This window comes from Taeniopygia guttata, chromosome 7 (assembly GCF_048771995.1).
Source record: "Taeniopygia guttata chromosome 7, bTaeGut7.mat, whole genome shotgun sequence".
In the NCBI taxonomy this organism is placed as follows: Eukaryota; Metazoa; Chordata; class Aves; order Passeriformes; family Estrildidae; genus Taeniopygia; species Taeniopygia guttata.
This window is the reverse complement of record NC_133032.1, coordinates 13,922,598-13,946,214: the sequence shown is the minus strand read 5'-3', so window position 1 is coordinate 13,946,214 and position 23,617 is coordinate 13,922,598. Positions and strand designations below refer to the sequence as shown.

At 36.7% G+C, this 23,617-nt stretch overlaps 2 protein-coding genes across 2 annotated transcripts in view; both read left to right on the top strand.

Moving 5' to 3' along the window:
* Positions 1-5,260: 5,260 nt before the first annotated feature.
* SLC38A11 (solute carrier family 38 member 11) lies at positions 5,261-10,091 on the top strand. Its single transcript, XM_072932163.1, has 4 exons — positions 5,261-5,952; positions 8,262-8,379; positions 8,800-8,868; positions 9,477-10,091. Exons 1-4 carry the CDS (start codon positions 5,815-5,817, stop codon positions 9,623-9,625), a joined length of 474 nt encoding a protein of 157 aa, XP_072788264.1. The 5' UTR covers positions 5,261-5,814; the 3' UTR covers positions 9,626-10,091.
* A 1,217-nt stretch (positions 10,092-11,308) lies between these two features.
* COBLL1 (cordon-bleu WH2 repeat protein like 1) overlaps positions 11,309-23,617 on the top strand; it is a 105,693-nt gene continuing 93,384 nt past the window's right edge. Inside the window, exons 1-3 of the mRNA XM_072932156.1 lie at positions 11,309-11,331; positions 12,933-13,039; positions 13,201-13,280. Of these exons, the coding sequence (XP_072788257.1) occupies positions 13,249-13,280 (32 nt within the window). The 5' untranslated portion in view covers positions 11,309-11,331; positions 12,933-13,039; positions 13,201-13,248. The remainder of the gene's footprint in view (positions 11,332-12,932; positions 13,040-13,200; positions 13,281-23,617) is intronic.

The window sequence follows — 23,617 nt, the reverse complement described above, 5'->3', positions numbered from 1 at the left end:
GAGATACAAACACCATAACGTCACCCTGGGACACTGAGCAAGAACCACTCGGTTCTGCAAAGAGGAGATAAAGAACTTCAGGGAAGAATCCATATTGTGTATTAAGGATGCAAGGGATTTGCATGTCAAAAGATGAGGAAAGGGGTCTGTTTATACTTAACAGTATATTGTGTTCTACACTGGAAGAAAAATGTTGAGTAAATTGACCTTAGTTTCTCAAATAAACCAGGAGCGTACCATATTAAGGGCAGCATTTTTATACAACTGCAAGTAATCTGTTAACTTCAGAAAATACAGAAGATATATTCCCTAAAAAGGAAGGGAATCATGCCATTGACTAGGATTTGTTCTGAAGACATTCAAGGATGAAAGGACAAAAAGCACAGCTGAAACAACAAGTACTAGTAACAGAAATTAATACTGTAACACCTAATTTAATTCTTTGAAAATAAAAGCACATAAGCAGTAATCAAAGAAACTTGGTTTACTTCTGTATAGGATCTGTTAAGGCACTGGAAAAATACTATTGTGAAAGCTCGAGGATTGCACATGGCTTCACGTAACCAGTGAATCAGTAACATCCAGCAGAATACCAGCACATGCAATATTAGCATCTTCTGCTACAGATCAGAAACAGAACTGAGTCAATTAAGCTAACAAATGGATAACGCAGTGCCATTACACTCAGCATAAATCAATACCAGGCATGAGGCAAAGAATCTATGAATACTTCACAAAAACAGCTCTAAGTATAATGCAAATATAAATATAATCCTGCCAAACACGCCACTGTGGCCTTACTTTTTGTTCTCTGAACACTGAATGCCTTCAGGCAAGCTGATAGCTAGTAAGTCATCAGTTGCTTGTGCCTTACTTTCTTGCCTCTAGTTCTCCTACTTCTCTTTAGATCCTTTAATCTAAAATGTTTTAGCAATACTTCCAACAAATCCCAATTTTAGTAGCTTCCTCCTCACTCAAATTCTAGCTCATACCCAGTAAACAATCAAGGAGACACAACCGACTCCTGTTCAACCTCTCTCCCCACCCCCAAGAAGGGTAGTCCAGCAGGTAAAAATGTGGTGTCCCCTTTAATCATAGACCCTTAGTTACACACAAGCACAGTTAGCTGCTAACCCACAGCTGTCACAGCACTCACCTTCAAGTAATTGTAATATTAAGCAACTATTTATTCTCTTAATTACTTTTTCAATTATAGTAAAGAAACAACTGTAGAGCTCCTGTGATTCAAGAGTACACAAGGAAAAACATTCCAAGCTTCTAGAAATATGAAAGAAACTTCTAGGAAAGCAAATAACTGGTTCTTTTTAGACTCATACACTTTAGCTGAAGGAGTTACAGGGAGTAACCCAACAAGGTAGTTCCCAGTCCAGATTTATGAGTCCTTAGTATAGTTCTTCAACAGCAGTGTGCTCTCTAGGTTTCATGGTGGCTATTTTGAACTAGAAGAATTTCAGTTTTTATTTTCCCAGCTACAGATCTTATAAGTTAATGAATCAGAGAGACAAACAATGAGTTTACATTTCAAACTTGCAATAAGAAAAATTCATATGTAAAGCTTCCATTTCTCCTACTTGGTTTTACGTGACAAATTAAATAAATGGTATATTATTTGTCACAACCAATAGTAAGGCATAACCAGTTGCAGTTTAAGATTTTGTTTTCCCTCCATATGCTTCCGTTGACCATAACAGTGCAGGACAGGAGGCAGAAAATGTTATCACGTAAGACTAAAACCTCAGGATCCACAATGAGAACCATCAACAAAAGGTTAGCAACACTGTCTACAGAAGACTTATCAACGATAAGCTTAAAGACTTTGTTTCTCCAAAACAGATTATGGTACCTTCAACTTGCAGGAGAGGAAATACTGTACTAATAACTTCCAGGTCAATTATTTTGTCCACTAACTTCACAAATACTAGAGGTTCTTATGAAGACCAGTATAGAAGTTTTAGGATATAAACATTTTCCTCAAACCATAATTCTTTTGAGTAGCTTCTATAAAGCTCTATAGCCCTTACAGGAGACCAGGTGCTTGGTATTTATTAAGCTCATCAGCTAAGCAACATGGGCAGACTGCCCACAGCTGTCATATTAGGAGGTTGCATTCCCCTTGTAATGCTGATTGTTCTTGCAGGGGGCACAATATAGCTGGACAGGTTCCATATTTCTCCATATTTCCACTCGTTTCTCACATGCATCACCAAACATTTCTCAACAAAATCTTTTTTAAAAATGGTCCTAAAATCTTTCTGTCAGACTGTTATGTATCTCACAACTAAATTAATTTGCTGTTGAAAACATTAGTCCTTTTTAAATATGTTTGCCACAAAGACACTATTAAAAAATAAAATGTTGCTGATCTTTTTACAAAGGACTACAGAATCTGACATTAAAGTGTCATGTGATTATAACAATCATTCCTTACAAAGAATGCTCATTTTCCTCTGTTTTATTCCTTCATTTAGAGATAAAAGAAAATGTAGTCTTTATATGTCAATTTGCATCACATGACATTTTTCTAGGCCTACTTTGTGTCTGATCTTATATCTTTAATCTTAAATGGTTTCAGATGATTCAGACATTCTTGGAGCAGACAAAGAGCTTATAGTATTGACTCTTCTTTGTTTTGTTTTTTTTTAATACCTTGTTTGCTTTAATATATTTAATGCTTGGGAAAGTGACAATGGTTTCATTGGCATTTAGAAATCTAGTTCTCAAGCAGTAACACTGGCAAAGTAGACATTGCAACAGTGTAGGCTATTCTACAAAGCTCTGCCAAGAATGTTCAATGCCATCTCATCCTATCATTTATTAATTGTGTACACTTTACCCAGTGGGGATGTCAGGCATGTTTGTAGGTAGTTTCCTGGATCATTCTTGGAGTTCTTTCAGGCAGCCATATTCATGTCACATGTGCCATTTTCCAATACCACTAGTACCATTGACATAAAGCAAAAACTGAGCACTATCTTCCCCACCCACTAATTAATTTATGATTTCAAGATTACTGCATCCCAAATCATTATTGCTTATATCTTCGATGCAAGTGATGTATTCTAATAACTTTAGTCTCACAACAGTCTCTCAAAACTGTAGAAAAACAGATTGACAATACAGCCATTATCTCTAGCATTTAGTATCTTCTGCAAACATTCTTGTTGTTTCGTCAGTTTGTCAAGAAACAGTTTAAATTTCCCAATAGGGAAACAACTGTTCTGTGTTCCAGTCACTCTATTGATAATTCAATTCAAGGCATACTCTCTCTCTAGTCCTCCTTGTAGAAAGTGTAGAAAGTGTTTTGCCATGAAAAATTTCTCAAGATACTCTCCAGTAAACAAAAAACAACACTCTGTTCTGGTTTTATTGTGACTGCTCTTCCCAACCAGCCTTACATTTCTGTGATCTTCAGGATTCTTTTGCAAAATTTCTGCTCATAAGTACTAAAGGTACTAATAAAGATTCCTTTCTAGTGTTTGTTGCTCTAACACATTTGGGCCTCCTTAGTATGTTTCTACATTTCATGAAAATTTATGGTTCATTCTGTTTCTTTTTTTAGGCACAAATTCCTTTGTGCCTATCTTTTTTGAAGCTGCCATCTGTTTGTTTGGCTTTTTTTTTATAATTGTCTCCTGTGGTTTAATTGTGTTGGCATCCTTCAGAGCTTGATCCTGCACCACAACCAGAGGGGTAAACAATTGTACAAACTGTCCTACAGCAAACTCCCAAAGAACTTAATGTAAACAATGGATTATGGACTTGCAGTGCACCCTGCAATTTTATTCATGATGTACTGCAAGTCTTAAAGCTAAGACTAAAACCAGTATTAAGCATTCTAGACAGTAACCACATTCCAAAGCACAACAAAAAGCACAGAGCAATCGAAGAAATCAAAAACTACTCTCATGGTATAGGAAAAGCATCTCTGCACAATCTTTTGGGAACTGCCCATTCCTTTCCCCAATTCACTGCTAATATACTGAATTAAAACTATAAGTTTATAAACACTACTCGGAATCATGCCAGTGTGACCAATAGAAGTAAAATTTTAGGACTCTTAAATAAGTGGGTGGGTGGCATATTCAGGCACCAGCCCCCTTATGTACTAAGAGCTGCATAAGGGGAGTGGGAGCTTGACTTGATTTGTCAAAAAAAGCCTGAAGGATGTATCTGATTAATTGTAAGGTTATACAGGAGAAAGTATTTGCACAAAACAGATACTACTTTCTAAGGCAACTAATACACACTGCAAATACGAATTAAAACAAAATCACATTATTCAGGGCACTAATGTAGAGCACGTGGGTGTTAGATACAGAGGCCTTGTGAGGAAATTGCTACAGTACTAAACATAGAGTCGGGTAGAAGACTATCTTGAAAAGCTACTATATGGTTTATTGCAGTCTGCTTTAAAGCAGCTTAATTCTCCGGTTTCACATGGAATTCTTTGTGCAGTCCAAGAAAGAAATAACATTACTACAAATCACAGGAATTGCATCTTAGGCCTCTCAAAGTTTCTTTGCTGAGTCACGTCATCTGACTAGTCACGCAAGAATACATGTCAGCTTGTAGCTTGTCATGGAGATGATTAGAGATTTTTTTGGAAAGGGGCTGAAGCTAATGTGCTTAAGCTATTGAAAAACAATGTCATATATGCTCTTTATGTGCACTTTGTTCTCCATATTAAATCATATGCATCATAGATCTTTAGGGACAAAATTACTAAAGCACAGCACATGTGCTCCTTTAACCACCACAGTTTACCCTAGCAAAGTATTATCAAATATAGGAGTTCTTAAGATTACAGAAAGGAAATTAGCACGCTCTATTTTCTCTGCTATTTAGTTGTCATCTTTCAGGCATCTTTTTCCCCATCATGATTTAATCTTGTTGAAAATTTTGGGTCCACGTTCTGATGATGCCCTCCAGTAATTGGAGTAAGTTCCTAAAGTTAGGTAGGTTTTTTTACTCTTGTAGGCTCTACATTTTTTGTCCAGCAATACTTCACAAAATTAATTACCGCCTCCAACTTTTTATCAAAGCCTGCTATGTCATACGGGTTTAAGATGTGTTTCTTTGTATGGCTTGTTCCACACTTCCAAAGTGTATTCTGCTAAACACTGATTGGTCTCAGCTCGATATCTAGCAACTAAACTTTCAGCGCTGTCATTTTGCATCTTTTAATTAGTTTGGCTTCTTCCCATACTTTGATTAGAACCTCAGTATGTTCTATATCTGATTGATCACTCTTTACAGCAGATTATCCTCCCTGAGGAGAATAGTGAGGTCTTCCCAACAACGCTGATATTGAAAAGCAACCAGAAATAAGCAGCTGTGACATCGGACCTGGTTTTGTTACATATCCCACCGAGAAAGCTTTCCTGGCGCTCTCGGGGTAAACATGGATTGGGTGAACTCGAAGACTTACAAGTTCAAGGCAGAGAGGCGCTCACTTTCTGGAACGTTTCCAGCGAAGGGGCCGTCCGGAGGAGTGGCCGCCGTCCCACAGCCTCCGCCCGCCCGTGGGAGCCCTGGGCGGTGCTCCCGCACCTGAGCGCGCTCCGGCGGGTCTCTGGAGCCGCGGGCCGGGCCGGGAGCTGTCGGACGGGCACATGGCCGCCTTTCCCACACGGCGGAGGCGCCGCGGGCCCGCTCGGAGCCCGCCTGAGGGGAGCACGCCTGAGGGGAACCCGCCTGAGGGGAGCCCGTGCCGGGCGCGCGGCCGGGCGGCACCGGCGCCCCACGACCGGCGGCACCGCGAGGGACGCACGCGCCCGCCCCGTGTCCGCCGGCATGGAGCTATCGCCGGCTATGGAGCTATCGCCGGCCGTGGAGCTGTCGCCGGCTATGGAGCTATCGCCGGCCGTGGAGCTATCGCCGGCTATGGAGCTATCGCCGGTCGCGAAGCCGCCGCCGGCCGCCGATCTCCAGGTACCGGGCGGACACGGGGGGCAGGCGAGGTGTGGGACTGTGCGTGGGTCAGCGGGCCCGCCGGCACCCGCCGGGCTTCCTCTGCGCTCTGCGGCTCGTGGGGCGGGCATGGGAGTCAGGGGCACCGCGGCCGGTGGCAGCGGCTCAGGACGACCGGCCGCTGGAACGTCCCCAACGCGGTGCAGCGGCCGGCAGCGATGGCCCTTTCATCTCTGTTTCGTAGGAGGAAGAAATTCCTACATACCAGGCAGGGGGGGAAATGCGGACTCGGGACCTCAGCTTGTGAGGCCGGGGAAGGACGGCTGCTCGGCGCGGCTGAAGTTCGATGTCGCTGAGCGCCCCGTCTCCCGCCGTGCTCCATCGTCTCCTGCCGTGCCCCATCGTCTCCTGCCGTGCCGCTGCTGCGCTGTCGCAGCGGGTGCTTGGCGTGCCCATGGCTCGCAGGGAGCCCAGCAGATGACCCTGCCAGAGGCGAACGCGAGGCGTCTGCTCCCGCGTTGTGCAGCTCTGGGCTCGCTGCTGGCATCCCCCCTGTCTGCAGGCCGGGGACGCTGCTCCTCACACAGGAGCCGTTTCACCTGTGTCACAACCTTTTGTTGCCCTTTCTTTTTGTTCGTTGAAATATGTCCCTTCCAGCTGGGGAAAAGGAACGGGGCTTAGCAATGCACATTGTGTTAATTTTTCGTAACAAATGAAGAGAGGGACCTGGACTGTTCTATTCAGTGCAATTTCACCTGTACTGTTCGCTTAGCAGAGAGAATTTCAGGAGAGAAAGATAGTGATTTCAGCTTCTGTTGCTGAAATCAGTGGTGAAATAAAAATGTAGCACAAGTTTAGATAAGAAACAGCTGAGGGAGAATGTTACTTATGAAACTATGTGATATGAAGAAGATAGGAAGTAGTGTTTAGTTTCTCTGTGATGACACAGAAGACTTGGGGACACCCAAGTGAAAGTACTGAATGGCAGGTTTGGTACAAATTAAATTACCAGTCTCTTCCTAGGATGCATAATTAAAACGCGGCATTCACTGCCACATAATATTGTAGATACTAAAACTTATGCATAGTTTCTAAAAAGGAAAAATCAAGCAGCTGTCCATTTAGAAGTGTGATGCGCCAAGAACATAACCACTTTGGGAAGTCCAAAATACACAAACTGAGGAAAGCTTGGAGGGCAAATTTATTTGCTAACTAGCTATCTCCTATGTTCCTATGCTTTTCCCTAGGCACCTTTCACGGACATCACTCAGAAATGGGATACCACGCTATACTGGCCTTTGAGCTGAGACAGTATTATGTTAGTGCTGCTTGAGGATTAAAGGTTCCACTTAAATGTGCAGCCCTACTAGAGGCAGGCAATCTTATGCTTGTCAATTATGTGTCTATCTACAGATTACTTAGATTTTTCAATAATTTTATTTTTTCCCAGGAATATTAGTGGCAAGCATTTGAGTTTACACTACTTGCTATATATGTTAAAGAGGCTTCTGCATCCATGAAATGTTGGTTTTACCTTCATACTTAGCACACAGAACACAGGCAAGCACTTTATTCATTCAGTTCTTGTTCCTCTCTTGTATTTCACAACTTCAGGTAAAATACAATCTTTCTGATGCGTAATTCTAAAATGTTCTCTGGCAGCACAGTGGTGATCTAAGGAGAGGATTACTGCATGTTTGTCGAACAGTTCTTTTATGAAGATGCAAACATTAATTTTTGAAGCTACTGGCTACATATTGAGCTCTGAACTTTGGTTCTTTCCCACAGAAACTTTCTGGGACTAGTTGATTTGATAGTGTCATTAATGATTCATAATTAACTAAACCATTGAATGGCACAGAAATATTTAAAATACTGGATAAAACCTTGGATTAGAGTATGTTAAGATGTTGGCATGCTTTACTAGTAAATCTTAAAATAATTTAATTTTCCTGATTCAGGGACTTTTTTACTGACCAATTGTATTAGCCAAAATATTTTCAAAAATACTTGATTCACATTTCTGTCTTTGAAACATGACTAAGAATGTCTTTGTTTAGTAGCCTACCTCTGAGTTTATATATATTTTTTTCCTTCCACTTATTTTTTGGAGAATTACAGAAGATTATGGGTCAGACTTATACAGGAATTAGCTGCTTAATACCCCTTTGATTTCTCACTGAAAAAAAAATGGGATTTATTTATCAAAATGCCTCTACAAACCTGAGTGTATGACAATTTTTTTTTTAATCTGTAATAGACTATGTGAAAAATACTTGGTCTCACTTATTTTTCTCACGTATAATGTTTTTCTTGTCTTCCTGAAATAGGTAGAAACAGATGACCAAGCAGCCCTCCTTAATAAGCCCAGGAATAAAGGAGGAAACAGTGATGTGGCATCAGCTGGATTTACCATTATTAATTCAATCATAGGATCAGGCATTATAGGTAAATCTACTTTTCTTCACTATCCTGTGTTCAGCCTTGTTTATTCATGCATGACTATCCAGCTTGGGGAAAAATAATACTGAATCCTTAACTTCTGCTCCTGTTTTTCAAGAGTTCTCTCTGTATTTATTTGCTTACTTTGCAAAAATGCTGAGGTGTCAGTTGTGACCACACTTTAGAGATAAATACCCCAGAGTCTCTTGGCCATAATGGTCAGAAAGGTTGGGGAGATGCTGACTAAACTTCATACTTAAGCAACACTTTGTCCACTGAAAATTATCTTTTTGAGGTTATGAAGCATGCTGGTCCAATTTGGGAGATTACTAGCATTTTTTTAAATCTGAGTTTTTCTGTATCTTGATTCTAACAAATAAATCTTTGGAAAGAGTCTTCTAGAATATCTCTTTTTCTGCTTTGCAGGATTGCCATATTCAATGAAGAAAGCTGGTTTTCCTCTAGGAATACTGTTTGTGGTTGCCTTAATCACAGGTACTTTGAAGGCAGTTTCTGTTGTAAAGATAAAATTAGTCATGCAATATTTTAGCTTATCTTGAGCTTAATGATACCTTAAACAAGTATATCTATGACAATAAAAATGACTAATTTTTTCCTTACCTCACTAACCTCTTCAGCAGATTAGTAGAAGTAGAGAATTATACTGTACAACATATGAAGCTGCTTTTTGACTGCATTTATTTTCATGAAGTGTTAGTTTCCTAGTTGAGGTAACATTTAAAAGAATATTATTTGTGCCCTCATAATCACTTGTTTAGGTCCACTGTTAAGAATGGACTAATTAAGAGACTGAATCCTGAGAGGGTTGTAAATTACTTTTAAAAATAGACCGCAGAATGAAAACCTTTAATTGTACTATGATTTTAAGTATTCTTCTGATATGAACCTATAGCTCCTGTGTTTAGAGGATTGAGAGATTTTGTGAGATTTCTCATCCCTGCTCTTCCTAGTGTCACTGCTTTTCTTCTTATGGCCTTTTTTTTTTTTTTTTTTTTTGGTTAGAGGAGTGATATAAGTTGAAAAGTAATCAACCACAAGTTGGTTCATATTGTCTTTATCATCTTTTTTTAAATATTTTACAGATTATTCCACTATATTACTGATCAAAGGAGGAAATCTGTCCAGTGCCAAAACCTATCAACAGCTGGTCAAAAAAACATATGGTCTTGTAGGTTATCTAATCCTTTCAATTCTCCAGTTTTTATATCCATTTATTGGTAAGATCACATAAAATATAAATGTTTAATTTTTATAAGTAACAAGCTTTTTTACATTACTTTGTCATTTCACTGATTGAATATTAAGAACTGTATAAAGAATGTACTGTATATGCTTCTTTGCTATTTAAAAAAAATTAAATTTATTTTGTGGATTCTGAAGAATGAGGAGTAATTCGATGAATTGAAGGATCAGAATAATAGAAATTAACTGAATGTAATACAGAAACGCGTGATCACACATACGAAAATGACGAAAGTAGCTAGAAAAATATCAAAGGAGAATCTGTTCTAGATTGAGTATCACAGCACAAAGTTGATGTGTCTGAAAGAAAAGGAAAATACAAATTTAGGAGTATACTGACTTAGTATATTTTCAGAGATGCAATGTTACTGTAGTTGGAGAAGCCACTGTTTAGGTCTTGATAGAATATTATGTGCTGTCATTGCTTTTCAAAAACATTAGTTCAGCCTCGTATCCAACAAAGTACTAGGAAATTGGGCAGTTGAGACCCCTTGGAAGAAGAAATAGTAAATGAACAAAAAGGTAACATCTCAGCAGGAATTTATTAGACCATAAGTTTGAAATAAAGTTCTGTTCTGAATGTCCCCTGCTGCAGCAACAAAATTCAATCAAATCTTAAATAATCTTAATATTTTCACATGTGGGGTTGCAAGATGGGATGACTTGAGATATCAAGAGTCTGGACTTGGTGATCACGGAGTCACAGATCAAAATTCCTATTTTGGGTCTGGCTACAGATACCTGAGATTTTTAAGGGTGTCAAGTTATTGTTACTGCAGGGCAACAGTGTTACACATTTAATTATACTCCTTTGTAAACCAATACTCCATTGTAAACCCTTGATAATACAGAAAAATAATTGTAAAGGTCTTAGTGATAGCTATGGCTATGCACTTGTATGTGTTTGCATTAATTTGTTTAAGTAGATTTGTTGACTTGCAATTTCACAGCGCTGAGTATTTATGTATAGTCAAGGTCAGTACCTACATATTTGCTGTCTAAATGCTGAAGACCATGGGAATGTATAAATATATTTTGTGTATGCATACACATGTGCACAAATTTATGTGCTCTTAGTGTAGAGTTAGACAAGAATGAAATGAGTGTTAAGGCCACAGCACTTATTAATGAGAGGGAGGAATCAAAGTCCATATCTTAATCTATTTTCTCCTTCCTTTTTCTTGTTTAAAGAGTTTGTTAGCTTTTTGCATGAGCTAGAAAATCCTTTGCCTTTAATTGCAGAACTGATTATTAGACAACACGCAGAAATTTACTAAATAGAAGCAAGCATTTGAAAGTAAACTGACAAAGAATTGCTATTTGAAACAAACAGTTTTAGAAAGCCTTTTTTATCCTCTTCTGAAGTAAGTTTATATGGCCACTCAGCACAATGGCCTTGCTTATGAGGCTGCATTAATGCTTTGGTTGTACTTGTTTAAAAAAAAAAAAAAAAAAAAAAAAGGAAGTGTTAATTTTTTTTTTAACCTGAAACTTACAAGTTGTTGCTGCTAGCCAGACTATTAGAGGGATAGTGGCATATAATCCTGAAGTCTACAAAATGTATGTGTTCAGTGTTAATCAAATATTTTGCATATGACTTGTACTAACAAAAATCTTATTTTCCTTAAGCTATGGTCAGTTACAACATAATGATAGGAGACACTTAAACTAAAGTTTTTCAGAGAATTCCTGGAGGTAAGATGCATTTCAAAATTTTATGAATGGGAGATTATGTATTGAACAGAAGCTTATCATAAGTATTTTGGAATTACCTGTTATTTATCTTCATTTTTCTTAAGTGTAATTCAAATTAAGAACATGAAGCATAGTTCCATGGGTGGGTTTTTTTGAGTTTGTTCTTTTTTCTTTAATAAGCCTTTCCCAAATAAAAGCTATGAATCCTAGTCCTTGGCTATCAGTGGACTCAGTGTCAGTGAAGAGGCTAGATGCTTCAGTGAAATACTAAGCAAATAGAATTGAGTCTTCCACAGTTGTGTATTTACAATTTGGTTTTGTAATTTTTTTAGATACTTTCTATAATAATAATAATTTAAATAGCAAAACTGTACTTCATCTAGTTAATAGTTCTGGATAAGTTGTGAATAACATAATGAATGTAATGCTTTTTAACTCATACCCCCGTGTTTTCCTTCCTGTGCTCTTAAGTTTTCACAGCAACATCAGTGGAGCAATTTGTGTACCTGTTTGATATCTACTTTAGTAAAAAAGCAGCTAAGTTAAAACATTCTTCACTGGGAAAATAAGCTGAGAGATAATATGTCTGTAGTGAAGTGGAAATGTGAATTAGTATGAACTGTTTCATTTCCGCAGGAGAACTGTTATTTTCAGCATGTGAAACCTGAATGGTGTGGATGTAGTTTTAATTGTCACACTCTGTTGTTCTGTGAATACCTGATCAAATTGATAGTGACAGTGAATATCTAATAATTTATATATAATATGACTTCTGTAATAGGGGGAATCCCCAGCATGGCAAATCTTATTACCTATCTGGTAGAATACCTGACTGGAAAGAAGTGGGAAAGCTTTATAATCTCCCAAAAGAAAAGAGAAGACAGAACACTGAGTTTTCCATGTCAATTGCCAGTCACTTTCCAGCCATAATTTTTCATCAAGTATTCATTCAAGCCAATGATTTATGGTGGCCTCACTGAAACTTGGAGATTTTATTTTAGGTTGTCATTGGCTTGAAAAAACCCACCAGTTATGCAAAAAACTCCCACTGATTGCATGGAATATTATAACAACATTGGTGCCTTCACATGGTAATCTGCTTTGCAAGTGGAAGCTGGCTGATTGCAGGAAAGCAGCTGCCCAGAAGAAACTTCAAAATTATTTTAGGCCATTTCTTAGAGAACAATGCTATCCTAAACAGCACTGTAGTTGATGTCAACCCAGAATATCAAAAAATTCTCAAGACTAAATGGCAGAAAGCAGTAGAATTTTTTACTTGCAGTCTCCCAGCATTGACCCAGACATAACGAAAGACATTAATACCAATCTATATGTAGGAATCCAGACTTTGCAATTTTGATTTAATATATCCCATATGTTATGCATTTGGTTTGAATTTGCAGAATTCTTGTGTTTTTGCCCATGCTGTGCATGGCTTTCTCAGTGTTAGTTAATGCCCAGTTTTCAGTATTACTTAGCCTGAGTAAAGAGAATAAAAGCTTGATCACCAACAGTTTTTTACTTTTAACCTTTCAAATGTAGTTAATCTTTTCCTTAGGTTAGTCTCTTAAAGAAATAAATTATTTTCTCTTTTGCTTTAGTTGGGGTGGATAGCGTGCTTACCGACCGTCACTTCATAATTCTTCTTACCACCATCATCTTTACCTTACCAATATCTTTATATCGAGACATAGCAAAATTGGGAAAGGTAAATCATAACAGCAGTTGATTTTTGGTTTATTGTTCTGTATGTCATTGAAAATAACTCCCAGTCGTAACTTTGTCTAAATAATTAACAAAGGCATTATACTACTCAAAGGACCACTTTTCGGCAGCTTACTGACTGAAGTCATGTTTTTACCTTTACAGGCATCTCTTCTTTCTCTGATTCTAACCATTGTCATCCTGGTGGTTGTGATGGTGAGAACAGTAACCTTCAGTCCACAAGTGTGAGTATTCTTACACTTGCTACAAAGTGAACTTCTGTTCATATATAATCTCATATTTCACTATTGCATTTACCTGCACAGTTGTGAAACATGCCTGCTTTGGAACAGACAGATAATTGAAAAATCTCTATCAACAGTAATGCTTTTTAATTTTTTCCTCTACTGGGTATAAGCAAATTTAGACAAAGTCTCAAGACCCCTAGAGATAAATGGGAAATTATGGATGGCTAATAGAAGGTGGGTCCTGAATCGGCATGTGAGATTGTTGGTCATTTGAGATTTTTTTTTTCCATTTTTGTCAGATTAATGATTTACAATCATTAAATAGCTACTATCTTAGGAATATTTATTTTTCTGATAAGATAAATATAAGGATTTCATAATAAAAATAAAATATAAATACTGTGAATTTTTAAAAAACAACACAATAAGGAAAATATTTTGTCATTTGAGAAAACTGTATAATACAAAAACTTTTACTCATGCATACTCTGAAAGTAGTATTTAACATTGGACAGTGGAATGTTCTAGACAATTAAGTACACATAAGCTTGTGTTGTGACAATATTTTTATTATTGTATTCCAAGAAAGTCTTAGGAATGTATTATTTTTCCTGTGAGGCTTAGAAGGGCTGTCTTTTCTCATCCTTTAAATGTATAGATATATTAATAAAGATGACAAATTCTGTTTCTGAATGTGCTTTTTTATTTATTGGAACAGGTTTATATGCTCTTCTTATGTTTCCCTAAGTAGATTCTTACACCAGGATTGTTTCATCCCCTTTAGGCACAATTGTTCGTTTGTATTACTGCAGTGGTACATCGGTTAATTGCAGGGTATTTGGGTTTAATGGTAGGAAGATGCATGGAATAGCAGTTTCTTAAGTTGTACCAGATGATGTTGTCTATCATCTACAAAATCTCTCTCTCAGAACAGTGTGGAACTTCCCTCACCACCATATTTCTGGAGCAGCATGTTTTTCACACTGTGTCAAAGGAGTATTTAAAAGGTTAATCTCAAAACTCCCTGTTAAAAAAGGAATAAGCTATATATAATAATTACTGATAACCTTGTTACTATGGTAACATTTCTTCTTCACAGTTGTGATGCACTGAAAAATATGGAATGCATGATTTTATTTTTTTCTTACAATACATGCGATTTGGTTTTGAGTGATTCTGAAAGTTTTACTTCTTAATTCTTTAGAGACTTCCATTTCTGCCTTTACACTTCTTGTTTTCAAAAATGCATGTAGCAAGTTGATAAACAGTTGGTAATTTTTTTTTCCTCACCAACATTCTGTTAATGTCTATTTTTACTATCTTTGCTATTTTTACTTTACAGTTAGACATAGGCGTATACTTTAATTGTTAAAACTATCTACTGTTTTGTTGTAGGACTTTTTTTTTGCAATGAAAAGAAAGAATACTGCTATATTTTAATATGGATCTCATCATAGTACAAGTGACACAAGTAAACACATTTACTTTGAATCCTTATTAAAGTACTAATTAATAAAGTACTAAAGTACTTCTTCTAATAGAAGTTAGAGTTCCCAATGAGATTTTTAAAAATCATTATTACAAAAGCACAGGCCTTGTATCTGTCATAAAGGAAAAGAATTTGTACAATCCTGGATAAAGGCTCAATGGGGACAAGAATATTTAATCCCCACAATTGTTATATGTCAGAACTGATTATGTGCCTGCCATTGATGACAGGTGATTGCCAAGATCAAACTAGACAATGCCATGATTTCCCATTCTAATCCTTAACTTGCCTTTTCTTATGAATTCTTCCTGTGTATGACTCTATTTTATATTGGTTGCTTCTTGGCCTAACCACAGTGGATATGGACAACAAACTATTTATGCATTTTCAAGGGCTTTAAAAACACCTCTAAAAAAGCTGTAATTTAAGCCCCTTTGGGGACCCTTTCTATAGACTAAATAAGCACAGTTACTTTAGGGTTTCTCTTTTTGTTATTTCCTGTGTTTCTAATCATGCTCAATGCCTGCCTTAAGTCTTCTGCAAATTAAAGTGGAATCGTGGTGCCCCACTTGCCTGGGATATTCCCTCTGAGGAGCAGAGAAGATGATGTATCTTAAATGCAGTGTTGTAAGGTCGCTTTCAACTGTATCCCTTGGGGATTGCCATGCCTCTATTTATGTAGCCTAGTTTGATGTTAGCCTCTTTGGAAAATAGCATGAATGTGCCTTGGGTTTGCAGTCTAGTGGAACTACCAAGCACAAGATACTCTGCAGAACTGTTTGCTAGTGACTCTTCCTTTCTTTGATACTCTTCTCATGAAGTTTGGGATTTTTTTGTTTCTTTCTTTGTTCTCTCTGCCTTGTTCTTGTGAAGTTTTTATCATCTGCATAACTGTAGAATTTGTCATTACAGAATTGAATGCTGCTTTATCAGATGATTTCTCCAGTTACCAACATATTTATGATTTTTCTTTTTTCATCCCGTTCTCTAGCATGATTGTGTTAATTGCACATTTCATGCTTTCAATTAAGGACATTTTTTGCTTTTTTTCCATATTCAAGTCATTGCTGAATACATTCAAAAGTACTGGACTCACATTAGGTTCCACTGGAATCCCATTTGGACATCTTCCTGCTTTGATAATTACTTTCTGAGTAGTAATCAGTTTTCATTTACCTTTAGATTTTTCAAGGTGAATACTTCTTCCCTTTGAGAGGTACAAGATCATTATGTGGAAATGATAAAACATTTTTTGCTTACTGCAGTCCATGTTCTAATTGAAAACTAAATCTTATTTGGACAACAAAGCAATAAAGCAATTTCTGCAATAATCTGAAGCTTTCTGCAATGTTTTACACCATCTAGAAACAACAAGATTATTACCATTTTAAACACAATGTTGCTTCTTTTTTTTGTTTGTTTCCCTCTTTATTTGCTTTGGGTGTGGGACTGGTTGTCCAAGGACATTTTAGGAATGGCTGGTAATTTATGTACTGTGATCAGAAAAAAACAGGTAAGAGTTAACTCTAACTGTAAAGTGCAGCATGCTAATACTGTATGAAATAACTTCATGCTTCTAGCCTGAAACTAAAATTCCTTCCTTTCAAAAGAAATATTTTATGTTGCTCATAAAGAAGGATCATTTTAATTTAATTTGGTGTTCTTTATGAAGAATGTTATGGTGTCAGTGTCTCCATAATACATAAATGTCTATGAAAAACTTCAAGAGCATCTGCTACACATAAAGAGAATGTGAGAATTACTGAACTGGCAGCTGATTCCAGGGATAAAACACCAAGGGCTCAGGAAAAAAAAAGCAAACTTTAAAGTAAAAAGCTGATTCTTTCCTTCACATAAAAAATATAGTAGTAAGCAAAGGTAGACTTTAATGTATGGTGAAATTAAAGAAACCCAACCAACCTACTTTATATTTACAGAACTGTTAAGTAATTCATTAAGGAAGAAAGAAGAGTAGATGTAGCTGTATCTAAGTTGGGCTGACATAATAGCTTTGCCTTGTCTGTGTTCTTTCACAAGATGACTTTGATTAATATAAAATCCAAGACTAAAGTGAGCTGCATTCATTTTCTTTCCATTGTATTGACTAAAGTTTTATTCAGCATCTATGAACTTTTCAGTATCTTTAAACTTTTAAAGTTCAAGAAGACCTAGAAAAGTATTTTACCTTAGAATCGAATTAAATTGAAATGTTACAATTAATTTTCTAAATATTTAAATCATTGAATTAAACCTGAATGAATCTATGAGGTGATTCTGGATTATATTGTTAAGTGCTGGTTTGCACCCAAACTTGGCAGTTTGACACTGATCTTTAATCCAAAACGATGGAAGTCTTTTGCGCATTCCCTCATGTAGCTTCCCTGTCAAAAATATGACTGTTCCTCTCTAGAAATCACCTTTCTCTTTTCAAGTCAGTGTTTTATAGCCACAAGCTGGTTGAGATCAGGGATATTTCTTGTCTTCTATAAAGATGTTTTGCTTCTCATGCACTCTTCTACTGCAGCATTTCTATATAAATGACAGAAAATATTTTTGTATAGCATCAGTCTTAAACTGGGGACTATTATGCTGCAGGTGTTTTACAAGAGGTAAAAGAGAGGCCATCTTAGACTGCCAAACATTTGCCCAACTCTTACTCATGATCTGGATGCTTACAGTGTTAGGATGTCTTATTCTCTGCCTGGTTCGTTCATCTCAATTTCCCCATTCTTATGTAGATAAACATTAATATTTTCAAAACTTTTTAGAACTTTAATTTGTTTATTATGATATATTTTCACTTACATATATTGAAGACTTAGTAAAGTCTTATTTTCTTACCCTCTAGGTCTTTGTCATTGCTAGGCCTCACTACCTTCAGTCTGTCTTGCTTTTGTCTTAGTTTGTCTTGCTTAGTTTCAGCTAAGACTTTTTTCCCTGTATGTGAACTCCCTTAGACTGTCTTTTTACTCAGTATTTTACTATTTTTGTTCCAAGAGCTACAGGTAAATTCCATCTCAGGTTTTACTTTGTATTTCAGCTTCTACTATATATGATAGACAGTACAGTTGTCAGCAAATGCATTTGTTCAAAAATGTATTTCTTCTCTTACCTTTCATTGTTTCATCTAACTAATATCTCTTCAGTATGAAAAAAGCTTCCAGTTCATGCAGGCATAGCCTATGCTTTTATACACTGAGTGAGTAGCAGAGAGCTAGCTGATTTTGTCATTCACGGATTTTCAGAGCTAATGCTATTCTTGTATAAGCAGCAGTTAAAATTTTCCCCTAATAACTCCTAACAAGAATGTAGGTCAGAACAAAGGTCCCCTCAAACCAAACAAACAAACAAAAATCTTGAACAGTAGCAGAAGGATTGAAAAACCACAAGAAGTTGTCCTGTATTCTTGTGATACTCTTTCAGTGTGTGCATGCATCTGGCTACAGAGATGCATATATTAAATCAATTTGTGTATGTTTACTTTGGTATATGATGTTTCCATTAGATGACCTTTGGCTTGTGAGTGATTTTATATGATTGTTCGCTATATGGCTCCTCTACAACTAACACCTACTGTTTTCTGGCACAGTTTTTCTCAGAAGTCTTTCTATGAAGTCTTATTTTATATGGACACTTTCATGTCACCTGCATCCTTTCCCAGGAGCTTTTCATATGTCTATTTGTTCTGCAGACTGAACTTGGGGGTAATTTATCACTGATGTGATCACCGTTCTAAAACTGTTGACTCTCAGTTCCAAACACTCAGAAATTAATTTTTTGGCTGTGTGCTTTCACTGCATGAGGTCCCTCTATTCCCACAATATGAAAATATTTTTCAAAGCACATGCAGCAGTATATGAGTTGCTGCAGAAAATAGCACATCTGTACCAGCATACATTGTAGGACATTACAAGCTGCTGGTAGTGTTCAAATCAGGGATCTGGAATTCTTCCTCTATTCTGCAACTAGAATCTAAGGAATTTATCTTCTTAGGCTGCTAAATAAGCAGGATTTTGTTCTTTTTTTCCCCTAATAATACTCCTAATCTGATTTGTCATTCATCGGTAAAGCAAAACAATATCTTGGTCTTTTGCATATTGCTAGTGCATAAGCTCACTCTGCAAGGGGAAAACCAGCTCCTGTGATTCTTTTAATTAATTGGCCACTTAATTAAAAACATTTCAAGTGAAATTCATATACTTTCTGAATTATCTTTTAAAATCTGTATTTGTAGGAGCTCATAATGCAGCTGTAACATTGCACCGGATGTACCATTTTCACAGAAATTAAATGTGTTTCAGGCAAAAGCATTCTTTATTTTTTTACATTTAAAAATATTTTGGTTTATAAGGTATTAAATAATCTAACTTCATTACTACTAGGAAGGAGCCAAAGAAAACTTCTGCTGTCAGAGGAAAATATAAAACAATTTTCATTTTGTATGTTTATTATCAAAGCTGACCTCTAGTGGTTACAGAATGGAATAAATGGAGTGTTAGCTTCCTTTATACTCTTTTTATTTTGAAATATTATTGCAATTTTTCCAATCAGATGTGAATGTTTTCCTTAAAAATGTTACATTCAAAATTATTAACATTAATTTTCCAAACACATCTCTAGGTGTAGTGAAATGAGCGGTGCTCTAATATTAAGGGAGCTTATATAAGGAACCACAGCAGCTGTAGAGGGTCAGCTTTCTGCTTATCTTTCTGTTCTCTCCTGACTAAACGTTGATTCTAGGCACTTCATAAGGCAATACCATATGGAAAAGCTATAGTTGCCATATGGAATTCCAAAATAGCATTCAAGAAAAGTTCAGGAAGGTCTGAATTTTCACATGTGATTTCCTAAAAGAGACAATATCCACTAAACACTGCAAACTCCCTGCAAGAGAATGGACTTACTGTATTAATACAAATAGAGAAGTAATGAACTAAAGACAAAGAAAGTTAGAAACAAAATTACTGTAAGACACTCTAGGAATAAATGACAGATGTCATTCTATAAAACCTACATTGAGATGAGGTCTTGTAAATTATCTTTTAGTGAGCAGCTTAGGTCTGCCACAAGCAGCACACTTGGCAGGCTCTTCAGCAGTGTCCTTTGTCTTGATGGAGGCAGGACAGCTGACAGTAGTGATTTGCTGTCCCACCGAGAGCACCTGCCTGAGATTGCATAGTGGGATGCTGTGACCACCTCTTGGGACTTCTGTTTCTAGAGGCAGGGCTGGCTTATGCTTTGTTTTGTGTTCATACACTGCTTAGCACAGTGGCTTCTGATTGATTACAGGGCCTCCTAGGTGCCAGTAACACAAGCAGTAATTATTATACTATGGCCATATTTTAGTGTTTCTCTATCATATCCTGTTGCAGTCATCAGTGGATAACATAAATATGTCAGTGGGTGACAGTGGGTCCCTTTGCTTCTATTTTTGGTTATATTTGCGGGAAAAATGGTTTAGAAGATACCTTCTCACTGTTTGGTTCATTGCATTTTGTGGCTCTCCAGAAAAGGACATAGGTGCCACATGCCTTATTAGTAGTCAAAGTAGCTAGTAGCTATTCTAGTTTTTGCAGTGCTGCAGGAAAACTCTTGTGAAAAAGCAGTACCTTGTCTATTATACAGATTATGTTCAAACACAGGGCAGTTCTGGCCTTTGTGGAACAATGATTAACACATCAAAGGAGGCATAGGTGGGGTCGTGTGACATTTGCTGGAATGACAGCTGCCTAATTTTGGCGATTTTTCATATCAACAACAACAAAAAAAAAAAAAAAAACCTTTGAGGCAAAAGACAAATATTTTAAAGCTTAAACTGACTGCTTGGAAAAAAATGGAACATACTCTACGGAGCAACAAAATTATATGAATACAGGGACATATATTTAAAACTCTTTCCCTTATACTGAGCACTAACTTTTCCTTTTACCATGCCTTTTTCTGTCACAAAGGAATATTACTAATGAACTGCAGCAGTAAGTTTCAGGCTCTTTTCTCTCATATTGCAAGAGATATGTTACTGAGTGACATAGAGTCATGCTTCCCATGCTATTTGACAGAAGTCACTTGATTAGGCACTCACATAAAAAAATTTGAAAAGAAATGATAAAACATGATCACATGTAAACAATGTTCTGGTCATGTAAATTCACTTCTGCTGATTTCCTCCTTCTCTTTCTAGTTTTTCTGTGGTTTATATTTTCACAGAAAGAATTGTCTGTCATTTTAATCAGGTCTTTTTATATCACAGCTCAGTGTTCTGATGTGTGAAGTGCTAAGTATTTTCTATTTTTTTATGTTAATATTCTTATCATCAGCCTACTATAGAATAATAGACATCTTAAAATAACATGAGTTTTCACAAAAGGGTTATTATCTTTCCTGAACTATGTTTTAGCTGTCTTCCAGAGAAGAGAGAAATTCCTTAAGATATAGATCCCTAAAATTAAATTCTGAAGGAAGTAGCATATAATATGTTACCATAACACAGTGTTTTCCAGCATTTTAAATTAGTGGCACGCTGTATGTTGGCACCAAACTATTGTAACAATGTTAGTTGGCCTGCAGTGTGAGACAAATGATGTTCTCAGACTCCCATTCATTTATTTAATAGTATATATTAAATCTGTTCCCATTTACTGACTGGGCAATGGAATGGAATATTACCCTGTCTCAGAGGAAACTAATTCTTAAACTATGCAAAAATATTATTATATAGCCCATTTTATGCAGAAATCTTATTATCCAAGAACAATCTGTAGTGTGCTGGTCCTCCCAGGAACTTGATAACCACCATGAAGCCTTCCTGGAAAGGTAGGACAAGTGTACAGTTACCCAGTAATTACAGGATAATTGACATTTTAAATCTTTCAAAAATCAGATGTAATTTAATCCAGATTCTATAAAAAAAGAGTAGGCCTCAACGGTGAAATGCAAATACAGAATTGATGGCATATCAAATTGTTGCTGGTGGGTTCTGTGGTACTAGTCTCAGCTATGGGAAAAACACGTGGATACAGCAGTCTTAACCCAGCCCCTGGGGAGAAAGGAAGGGGAATCTAGACCACAGAGCTGTGTAGCACTGTCAATTTTCTTAGCTTCAGCTACAAAAGCAGTGGAAATCCCTGGCAAAATATACATTTTTTCCTCACAGTCTCTCCCTTCAGCCATGTGTTTCTAATCTATTGCATGAAGTGGTTTACAGGGCACTGTAAGATTTTGAGATGCAATAGGAAAAGACCATGAGAGTGAGGAAGGTGGATCAGTGTTTGTGACTTTGTAGATAGAGAGAGAGTGTGAGAAGCTTGAACAGAGGGAATGGTGTAGCCATGGATCTGCAGGTGCTCTGAAGGCCCACGCCATTGTACTTACAGACAAGTTAACTCATTGTGACACTGAATAAGAGAACGCATTTAATTTCATGCACATGAAAAATACAGATAGCATGGCAGAGAAAGCTTGTTATTTTAAATAAAGGATGATGTGAATATCCAATCTTGTATTGCCTAAGAATAACAACAGAAAGATAATAATGCTGCTTGCTGTAAGCATCTGGGATTGATTTAGTCACCTCTTTCTACTCTGAAGTCCACTGCAACTGTTGCCTAAAAGGGCAGGAAATGCAGAAAGATGCAAGGGAACTTGAAACAAATCTTTCACTTTGGCAGCTTCTGCTGCTATTAAACACAAGCTGAACCAGGATATCAATATAAGCATTCAAAATGCAATAGAAAATAGACAGAAATAATAGGAATACTATTTCCTCTAATACACATAACTCAATCTGTAAAAGTAAAGAAGTCTGGACTTCTTGGAGCAGAATTTATTCTGGAAGATTTTCTGAGTTCTCTTGCATGCTACTTTATATTATTAATTGTTGGTAGTCTGATCCCACATTCTTTTATTAAAATGCAGTTCTTCCTTATATGGGTATTCTGTTGTAATTTTTTTCCCTTGAAAGACTGTAAAACTTGTAGGGTGCTTCCAGAAGGGCTTATATCTTGGAACAAAAGCAGGATGCAACAAGAAAAACATCCTGAAATTTTAGTAGGACATCAAAAGAGGACATTCCTGAACTGAATAAGAAACTTCTTTGAAAACTTGCAAGTACTCTCCACTGATGGTTAAGGATTTCAAAACTAGAGCAAAAAAAACCCCAACATTGTTCCTGTTGTTCTTTAGTTAGATGTAAACTGGGAATTCAGAGTGTGTTTGTAACTTCAGGCATTTTAAACGTCTTAACACATCCTCTCTATAGCCCTTCATTATTACATTAATTCTGCTGTTTCCTCTGGTATGATGCCAATGCATGACTTGTGTCAGCTTTTAATAAATATTTAAAATTTTAAATTGACACATAATTTATGTGTCAATAATAATGATGATTATTCAGGTGTTACCAGCTATTGGGAAATCTGGTGGTTGTTTTTGAAGAAGACCAGCAGATGGTGCTCGAAAATTAGTTGCATCAGGACTGAGTGGTGCATTTTCAGTTCAGTTTTGTTTGTTTTTAGTTGTTTGGGTTTGCTTTTGTTGTTTATAGAACGGCTAATAGATTTCTTCATTAAATGAAACTATGAATAAGGATGGAAGAATGGAATACCCGGCAATTTGTGGAATTCTGTCTCTGAATTGTTACTGGTTTTTTTTGGTTGTTTTTTTTTTTTTTCCTAGCAATAATTTTTGGGTTTAATTTTCATCTTATTTTATTACTTAATTTCAGTTCAAATGCTAAAAGCTTTATTTTTAAACTCTGGCTTTTTTCACAGTCAGACTGAGATGATTTGTCTTGTAGATTTAAGCATAAATGTAATAATATTTGGAGGGGTGATGGTAGATGCAGATG

What these genes read in the sequence shown, in the direction of transcription:
- SLC38A11 (XM_072932163.1), top strand. Translation starts at nt 5,815, where the DNA reads ATGGAGCTATCGCCGGCTATGGAGCTATCGCCGGCCGTGGAGCTGTCG. An exon ending in CATAGGATCAGGCATTATAG is followed by an intron (nt 8,380 to 8,799) that starts GTAAATCTACTT and finishes TCTGCTTTGCAG; the next exon opens with GATTGCCATATTCAATGAAG. An exon ending in TGTGGTTGCCTTAATCACAG is followed by an intron (nt 8,869 to 9,476) that starts GTACTTTGAAGG and finishes AATATTTTACAG; the next exon opens with ATTATTCCACTATATTACTG.